We start from the raw sequence: 10,506 nt of genomic DNA, 5'->3' as shown, positions 1-10,506 counted from the left end.
CCTTTCTATCATACACTACCGACTTATTTTCGCTAAGCATTCCACCAAATTGGGCAACAACTAGTCATTTATAAACAGTTGTGTACCTGTGTGTTTAATTTACCATAAATTTCTTAAGAAGAATTCCAAATCAAACTAAAATATTAATTGATCTATTAATTTACATATTTTATTTAGGAATATTTTCAATCACTAAGTAATAATTACGGAGTGCTAATTAATAATTTGATTAGAATAAAAAAAATAGAAAATGTGATATTTTAAAGAAAAAAAGGAAAACATAAGCTGAGTTAAAGAAAATTTACCACCCCAAATACAACCACAAACCACCCTCGTCAGCCGCCTACTGCTTGCCGGCCTCCTCCTCACCACCGACCTCCGACCCTACCTGTCGCCTGCCTCCCACCGACCTCCGACCCTACCTGTTGCCTGCCTCTCCTGCTCCCTCTCCATTCTCACCTACTCGGTATGTTTAATATTCTTAATTTTTTCCCCAAATTTCTCCCCAAATTCGATTATTGAATATTTGATTGAATGTTTGGTTATTTTGTTTGTTGTTATTATTAATTTTAATCTATTAGTGTAATTGTAGATTTGTGGTAGTTTAGATTGAATGATTGGTTAATTACTCATTTTGCTCAAACCCTAAATCATTGAGTTCAATTTCTGTACTTTGGGTAATTAGGAACCACAATTCCACCGGGCAAAGCAATATCTTAGCACTTATCCTCACTAATTTCAATCAAATGAGATTCAATCGATTCACCTTTAAAAAATTTAAGCTAAGATATGTCGATATGTTGTATCCACGACCAATCGATCCAATGGCTACTGGTAATTTCAATGCCATTATACACTACAACACAATCAAGCTCATCACACAAATGTACTCTATTTTCATGTAGAGGCGGTTCTAGGATTTGATGGACGGGGGTGCGTAAATTTTTTTAACAATGAAAATATCTAAAAATTGTCCGAGCACAAGGATAGAACTCATGACCTCTAACTCAGAAATAGTCAATTAATGTGCTCCTTTACTTAACAATATTGTAATTATTTTTCGGAAAAGGGGTGTAGATGAACACCTGCACCCCGCCAAAAACGCCCCTGCTTTCATGTAGATTGTTCGGCAAACAAGTAAACCAATTCTAACTCTAAAGGCAAGCTTAAAACTCATACGGCGAATAAAACCAATACACAAAGTAAACCAAAACCCAGATGTAAAATCCAACAAAGCTTTGAGCTTTAAGCTTAATATGGAACACAAACACAAACCCAGATGTAAATTTGTGTGAAAGTTTATAAAAATCAAAACTGTTAAGCTTATAATACCAAAAAAATTAATGGGTTAGATGCAAGCATGCAACTTTAATGGAAGACTCAAGCAAATCTTAAGCATTAAGCTCAAAGAAGTGAAAATCAGGTCGAATCAAAAGAATCCAGTTGCTAATTTGTGAGAAAATTGAAGATTTCTTGAAATTTAAATTGAAGTAAGTTGAATGAAAACAACCCCAGCTGTAGTTACTAATTATTGTATGTGAATGAATAATTGTTTTAATCACTTATAGTGAGAGAGATTTTTTTGCACAAATAAGTAATGATGATATTATTAGGCCTTTTCAAGATATGAATCCTCTTTGGATGGCGTTAGATTTTTCTTAGTAATCTCTAATTATATTACTGTGTATTGACAATATTAGAATTTAATGTACAAATGTTGTCCGCAATTTTTTTTACTTACTATGCCACTCCTTTAGTCAAATCCTGGACTCGCCTCTGATCTTAATTGTAATTAAATTGTTGAATGATGTTTTGAGAACAAAACGGAGTTATTAAAGGGATTCCGTTTTACAATAAACCAAGTATTTATAATTTTAACATTATTAACTCGCTAGATTATTCTAGTTCTTCAATTTTAATGTTTCTCCATCTTTCCCTTTGTTTTGTTTATTATTGACTTAGCTGGATTGGTTTTCTACCGTGAAAGGCTCTGATTCATTAATTAAATGATGCATCATGAATTTGTATATTGATTATTATTACTGTATCAATATTCTTCGTATAATCTATTACATAAAAGTAGTTTGTGAAATTGATGAATGATGAATTGAGAACAAAACAGAAGGATAAATAGGGATGCAGTCACACAACACAACTAACTGTGAATTGTTGGTACATAGTTTGTGGTGTTATTGTCAATAATATTAATTTGTGAAATTGATGAATGATTAAACTTCTTCGATTTACTGAATGTTTCTCCGTGTTTCCTTTTCTTTATTATAGCTTCACTGCGTGCTTTTTTTTTTTGTAAAACTAGCTGGATTGCTGGATTGGTTCTTCTTTTGCAATTTCTTAACTCTAAACTTTCGTCTTTTGTTTATTAACTTTAATTTTACTGCTGCCATTAGATGTCCGCCGATTGGTCTACATTGCCTCTCGACCTTCTTGGTAACATTGCATTCAAGATGGACTCTTTTGAAGATTTTATTTATTTTTCTGCGGTTTGTCGATCCTGGAATTGTGCTTCGTCCTCAATAAAGCACCTATGGAGGGCTCCATCACTACCATGGCTTTTACTTGCCGAAAACACTCAAGGTAATCCCAATTGTCTTCGGAACATCTTTAATCTCAACAATAATAAGCATTATAGTTTAAATCTCCCAGAGACGTTTGGAGCAAGGTGTTGGGGTTCACCTTATGGTTGGATTGCAATGGCTAAACGCGACCTCACCGTTCAATTATTTAATCCCTTTACAAAAGCGAATATTAGTTTCCCATCTTTGCAAACACTTCCACACCTACCTATATATGAACCCGGAAGTTTTGATGATTCATGGTATGATTATTATGATTGGGTTTTGATGTTTTTTTTGCAAAAGCTCATTGTGCTCAAAGTGCCTCAAAGTGGTGGTCATCATGAGTTTGTTATTATACTACTTTCTCCTGAGTATAAGGGCTTAAGTTTTGCTAAGTGTGGAGATCAAGCGTGGACAACAATATTGATCGAGGACCTAGTTCTTGGTGTTTATGATGTTCTTGTCATGAATGATCTTGTATTTGCTTTATACAATTATGATGGAGCAATTGCATATTGGAGTGTGAAGGAATTCTACGGTGCAGGGGTTGTTAAACCAACAATTTATTCGCCTGGTAAGTATAGGATTTTTGAAAGATTGAACGTATGCACTAATTATGCATATTTGGTACAATCAGGTAGTGACCTCCTTATGGTGCTACGATTCAAGGAAGATGTGATGGATTCAGATGATCTTTATGATATTGTTTATAGAACTATAGAATTCAAAATCTACAAACTAAATCCTAAAGACCAAAATTGGGAGAATATTAAAGATTTAGGTGATATTGTTTTGTTTGTAGGTGATAACTCTTCTATGTCAGTGTCTTTGGCACATGCCAAAGGTTTGCGACAGAATTCTGTATATTTCACAGATGATGACACTGAGTCGTGGTTGTGTCCACCAGAGCAAGGTGGAATACTCGCTGGACGTGATATGGGTGTATTTAACCTAAGAACGAATCGTATAGAGCGGTTTTATGAAGGCAATGATAGACGTTCCTCAATTTGTTCACCAACCTGGTTTATTCCTCATTTTAAAATCGTTTTGGGTTTGGGTTCCTCTTATTAATAAGGGTGTTGAAGGCTATTATGATACATTACTGTACGGCGAATAAAGTGAGGTTCGATAACCTAAAGTTTCAAGATGAGATTGAAGACCCCTATACTTTGGGGTTTTGAGATTCATGTATTTTAATTTTAAATTTGCCTTAGTTTTTGCAATGTAATTCAAAGTTGAGCTCTCCAAAACTTTATTTGTTTACTAGATTTCATGCACGTGCGTTGCACGGTTATTAAATAACGTAGTTCAAATTGTCAGTTTTAATTACGAACTACAAAAATAGTAAATTCTTTTTGTTGACCCAGATCCCCTTAATCTGAAATTTATTTCCATTTGCCGAGGTTTGGTAATTGTACTTTGGACATTGTACTTTGGAAGATGTACAACTAATTTTCTGCTCAAAAACCTAATTTACACCAACTGAAGTAATTTGAATGTAATATCCAACTAACACATTGAATCAGGATGATAGTTCAACATAGGCACAATTATAACACCAACAAAGCACAATCTAGGGACAATCATACTTAACTCCTACTCAAAAAAACGTTGAAAATGTTTATTATCATACATAACTAGATTTTGTGCTCGTGCGTTGCACGGGTTATAATATTGGTTCACTTCTCAATATTAACTAAAAAGGTAAGATATTGTGGATGACATGAACATAAATGTGAAATTATTGTTGGAGTCAAATTTAATTTATCAACCTCTTTATTTTAAAAAAATATTTAAATTTAAATTTTTATTTTATAATTTTTAATTTAAATACTAATCAAAACTAATTTAATCCAGATAATCAATAATTGCATTAGCAATAATTATCCTCTTTATATATTGATAGAGTCCACTTTGTACCTAAAATACATATTAAATCCAATTTTATTTAGCCTTGAATTTCATGCGTTTTTTTTCCTATATTGTCTGATTTAACAATTGGACAATAGTGTTATTATTGTATATTTTGGTCTAATTATAATTATTAACATGCCATAAAAAATGAATCATACTTTAATTTAAGGATACCAACTATATTATTATCAACAAAGTGCAACTTCATATTGATATACGAAAGATATTGTTTTTGTTGATAGTTTCGATATTTTTGGTACTACTACATGCTGTTTTGGTAGCCTATATTCATAAAACGGTTTTATGATAGTAATCGACTGCGTGCTGCTTAAATTAAATTCCGAAACTTGAGTGTGTAAGAGAGCAAACGTGGTAACCCTAAGCTAAGAATTTGTGCCAGGGAAAATCGAGCCTTAGGTAGAGTAACATTTATATGAAGACCGAAGGATACAGACTTGGCCCCGCAAATTGTATGGTGGGTCAAATATATACTGTTATTATTAGCAACCAACACAAATTATGATATAGTGTCTCCGTTGAAGTAGACATTGGGAGGATATGCTCTGCTTTTTAGATGTAGAGGGCCATTAGGGTATGGGATGGACATAGGTATCAAAATTCAAAATAGCTACGTATGCCATTACATGGCACAAATAATTCTTGTGTTGTATCCATATAGTAAGAGTAATAGCTTGACCAATATGGACCAACACTCAAGTTCCAATAATACTTATATTTACGTAGAAATTGTATATCACTCATTAATCCATTATGGCTTGATGCAGCTCGTTTGTTCTCAACTTGGTCAAATATTGATTCGACACCATCGCCTTCAAACCATACGGCAAAGCACCCTCAAAGTTCTCATTCCCGGCACACGCCTCAGCAAATTCCCTATTAGCACTCCCAAACTCCCTACTATCCTTCCCCATTAAAAACTCCTTATACTCCAAAGCTTTCCTCAAATTATCCAAAACAGCCTCAATCATACCCTTAGCAACATGAACATTATCATTAGCATCATACATACCATCATTATCTAACTTAACCAATATCTCATTAGCTCTATTCAGAAACCCTAATGCATCATCAAACTTCCTTATACTATAATTAGTACAACCCAGAAGTTGTAAAGAAACAGCAACATACAAAGAATATTCATTTTCACCTGCTTTATCAAAAGAAACTAATGCTCTATCAGAAAAAGAATGTAATCTTTCCTTGAAAGATTCGAGCATTTCCTCAGCCGACACCGCTGCGTCTAAAACTTATCAATTTGTGACTTTTTCTCGATTTTACTCTGATTAGAGTCCAAGTCTGGGGTAATTCCAACATGGGTACAATAATTATGAGATGGGTTGTTGTGGAATTGGTGGGTTTTGTAGGGTTTATAGAATAAACTATTGGAATTTGAGTAGGGTTTTAGGTTTTGGTAGGTACATGGTTTTTGAATTGGGGATTGGAAAATTGATGATGAATAATTTGTGAATTGTGTGGTGAAATTGCCAGAAATTGATGTAATTTTGGAGGATGAAATCAATTTGGTGGCTTGGTGCTTAATCTCTTCATTTCTTACTCAGATTGTGCGATACTGCGATAGTATTGAATTGATGTAATTTTGGAGGATGAAATCAATTTGGTGCTTAATCTCTTCATTTTTTACTCAGGTTGTGCGATAGTATTGAATTGAAAAAACAAAGAGAAGAAAGTCAGGAAACCCTTGTGTTGTGATTTCACGTGATTTGTGAATTAGAAGGGTTTATGAAAGGGTTTAGGATTCGCTAATCCGAACTTATCCAAATCGGAATTTTTAGGCTTGGATAGCCACACTTGATAACATGCATGGTATAAACCTACTTTGTAATTAGTGTTTTAGTTCTTAACAAATTCAAATGGAAAATAGATCTTTTGTTAGTTGTGATTAATTATATATAATTATTGATACGGTCGTTATGTACAAAAAATAAATACCTAGCTACTACTAACAGAAGTCAGCGGTAAATAGGGTCGATCTCTACAGGGAGGCGGTCACTATCTACTTGTCTATTCGGTCTGTCTAATGTCACAATGTGGGGGTTTTGGTTATTTTGACTAAACTAAAGAGATTAAGGCAAGAGAGAAATGAATAAGAGAAATTAACAATAAGAGAAAGGGAACTAGGATTTCAGGTCATCAATGAACGTCAGTTAATTGCAGATAAGGTCACAGATTAGTCGATGTGTCGGTCTAAGGGGCAACGAATATCTCTTTTCGGTCTCAATTCGCCCTAAAATGCTATTAGCTTAACTTTCGCCCTCACTAAAGCGTCCTATTGTTCACTGCGGGTCTCACCCCTTCCAACCTTTCGGTCCAGGTCAAGGTTTACCAAAGTTAAAAAGACTAATTGCTTCGAATCAACTAGCAGGATACAATTATAGCAGCGATTAACAACATAGACTACAACAACGACGAATCTATAAACCTAATTAGCAATTAACAACAGTCCATTGACTACCCTAATCCTAGCAGAGAAATTTAGCTAGACATGAATAAAAGAGCAAGAGCAAGGGAAGGGAGAATAATAAACATTAAATAAATTAAGGAGAAAAAGGGAGAGAAATAGTACAGAAATAAATCCGGAAATTGGGAAAGTAGCATTCAACAGTGGAAAAGGGAAAAAGCAACGTAACATATATGTGGACGAAGTCCCCTAAACTGTTCTATCGTCTTCCTATTTATAGGAAAGATGAGTTTATTAAACCTAATGCTGAAATAAAACAAAAAGCCCAAGCCCGTAAGAGAATCCACTCGATCGAGTGGTTTTAAACTACTCGATCGAGCAAATCCTGGCTCAAACTACTCGATCGACTAAAAATGTCACTCGATCGAGTAAACCACAAATAGCAACTGTTCGATCGACTAAGAAAAGTACTCGATCGACTTATTATTCCTAACAGAAGCACTCGATCGACCAGAAATGTACTCGATCGATTGACTTTGACTTCAGCAGCTCATAATTCTCGTTAGTTTCAGCTTTGACTTGTCTTTTAGCTCCCGAAATGGCTTCACGCATCCCAAGACAGCTATATTCCCGCTCCAAATTCACTCTTCCTCTAAATGCATGCAAAACGGACGATAAAAGACTCGATTTCACTACTTTCTGGTTCATTCCTGTAAATAAGACAAAATAAACCAAAGTAGCATATTCGGGGCATTTCGTAGCATAAAACTACGATAATAGCATAGAAATACGCGCATAAAAAGGCCAAAAAGACTATATAAAATGCACGTATCAAATCTCCCCAAACCAAACCTTTACTCGTCCTCGAGTAAACTAAATGCAAACTAATGGAACGGAAAAGATAACTCAGAGCTAGCTACAAATGCCCACTTAAACCAATTTTAATGCAAGCAAACTAACACTTAAAGCAAACACTCAAATGCAAACGAGTTATAGGATGTTTATAATAAAGCTGAACCGTCGACCTTGCAAGACCTTTAATAATGGACTCTCACGGGTCACTCTTCTCTCATGAAGCAAAGGGTAAACGTATATATGTAAGAGAGAAAGAAAAATAGTCGATCACCTAGACTACGACCCACATAAACATGCATGCAACTAATATGATAGACAATTCTAGCTACCATACACACATTCCAACCAAACAAGGTCCTCTCACAGCCGAGGGCTTACAAAATATGGTATAGTGAGGCAATGGGTAAGAAAAGGCAAAACATGTTATGGGAATGTGGAGGTATAGGTGATCAAGCTAGTACTTGAACAAAACCATGTGACAACATCCATCTCCAACTCAATTATGAATTAAACACAAGTGCCCTTCATTTGGCACAAAACTCGTCAAACCGAACTGAAAATACTCCTCAAATGATATAAATAAAGCATAGGAGCGAAACCGTCTCATCAAACAACATCTTTTTTTTCATAAATTTTTTTTTTTTTTTTCTGTTTTCACGGTTTCTTTCTTTTTCACTTGAATCACGTTTTTTTTTTCTTCAACTTCTTTTTTTTTCTTTTCTTTCTTTTTCACGTTTTTTTCATCAACCTCCTTTTTTCATACATGTCAGGGTACTCATACATGATCTATTTCCATGCAGGATGATGCTACACATGTACCCCTAACTGGGTACTGTAATTGCTAGGTGAGAAACTTACCTTACTAGGAAGGCTTTAAGGTTTCAAAATAACAATCCAGGGCTGATTTTTGTTCATGTCAGAATCCGTCCTGTCAGTTTTGGATGTCCCTGACTGGTTTTACTAATTAGAACTCCAGTATTGCTTTAATCCGTTCAGGACTGACTGTTATGTCTCCTTTGATCACCATGTAACTCATAAACTTACCACATGTCACATAAAGTTGCACTTGGCAGGACCGAAATATCTTACAAGGATATCACAAGTAGCTTATAAATGATACACATGAATTATAAATCACAACCATGTTAACTAGTAGGCCAGGATAGATTATGTCTCCAAACATTCATGTTGTGTAATGTGTGTAACATGGTAATATTAAAAATTCTATTGATCAAAAGTTCTAATATCATGCTAGACATGCTTGATATATAATAAGGAAAAGTTAATGAGTAATCATATAAGGATTCATAACAATAGTATGATAATAGATCTAAGCATATCAGGACAGGCTAGTCATGACAGGTTAATTCATCCTTCAAAAAGTCAATCAGGTCAGGCTTGGTCGATTTATTTTTCCATGATCAGTCAGGTCAGGTTAGGCTTGACTAACTCTGGTATATCAGGACTGGCCAAAAATTATCTTATGTAATATGGTCACTATTAAAAATATTTGATTCACATCTACCTTGTAATATGTACTTATGATGACATATTTATTTAAAAGTTATGTAAAGGATACGACTTACCTGTGCAGGAATATTAATTAATACCTTTGATGATTTATTTTTTTGTTATTGCGTATCTCAAGTTATAACAGTTTAAAGCCAACCTCTCTATAATCGAAAAACACAAATACTTGATTTTTACTTCCAAACAACTTAAACGACAACAAGGTAAACAAAGACAACTCAATACTCATAAAACCAGTATTCCTAGTCACATGTTACTATCTTCAAAAGCCAAGCAACAACATCCATTATGCACATACATCATTAAACTTACCAAGCATGTATTACCTACATGTTTTTATTCTATAACTTTACGTAAACAAAATCACAAATATATGACATGAAGTCCCCTTTTCACATGTTACTAGCATAACAACATCATAAAATAACTTCCATCATATAACATGCTTAATCATAAATCATATTATCATGAAACAATTATTCATCTTTTTCAACCAATTATTCATGCTCTTACTCAAACTTTCAGCTATATAAACTCGTACAACACTACCAACAACATATATATATATATATATATATATATATATATATATATATATATATATATATATATATATATATATATATAGAGTGAAGTTCAAATGAGTCCACCTAAATAATTGAGTCCCTAAGTCCTTATCTTAGCCATTAGATCTTCTAGATTGATGATTGAGATTTGAGACTTCTAATCAATTTTTGAAATGAAACTTTAATGTTTTAAAATTGAAACTTTAATATGTGAGAGCAAATTTAATTCTTTACGATTGAAACTTTAATTTTTTAAAGTCATTTTGTAAATTAAAAATTAAATTTATGTATTTTAAAATATAACTTTAATGTTTTACGAGTGGAACTTTAATGCTTAAAAGTGAAACTTTAATCTTTTTAGGCCATTTTTAATATAAAAATTTGAATTTATGAAATGATTTGATTGTGATTAATATTTATTTAATTTAACTGATTTTTGAATGTAACTTTAATAGTATACGAGTTCAACTTTAAAGCTTAAAAGTGAAACTTTAATTGTTTTTAGGCTATTTTAATAAATAAAAATTGAATTTATGTGATGCTGTAATTGTGACTAAAATTTATTTAATTTCATTGATTTATGAATGAAACTTTAATGTTAAACGAGTGGAACTTTAATGGTGAC

General features: G+C 33.3%; 1 protein-coding gene across 2 annotated transcripts; it reads left to right on the top strand.

Annotated features, from left to right (window-relative positions):
* Positions 1-3,942, top strand: LOC141612078 (F-box protein SKIP23-like). 2 transcript variants are annotated; one of them, XM_074430785.1, is made up of 3 exons: positions 102-466; positions 2,409-3,150; positions 3,379-3,942. In XM_074430785.1, exons 2-3 carry the CDS (start codon positions 2,409-2,411, stop codon positions 3,645-3,647), a joined length of 1,011 nt encoding a protein of 336 aa, XP_074286886.1. In that variant the 5' UTR covers positions 102-466; the 3' UTR covers positions 3,648-3,942. The 2 variants fall into 2 exon arrangements, with proteins under 2 accessions (XP_074286885.1, XP_074286886.1); XM_074430784.1 differs by having other exon boundaries at positions 1-466; positions 2,409-3,942.
* Positions 3,943-10,506: the final 6,564 nt, after the last annotated feature.

Source organism: Silene latifolia, chromosome 11 (assembly GCF_048544455.1).
Source record: "Silene latifolia isolate original U9 population chromosome 11, ASM4854445v1, whole genome shotgun sequence".
Taxonomy (NCBI): Eukaryota; Viridiplantae; Streptophyta; class Magnoliopsida; order Caryophyllales; family Caryophyllaceae; genus Silene; species Silene latifolia.
Note: the sequence above shows the minus strand (reverse complement) of the source record. Positions and strands in the feature narration are given on the sequence as shown.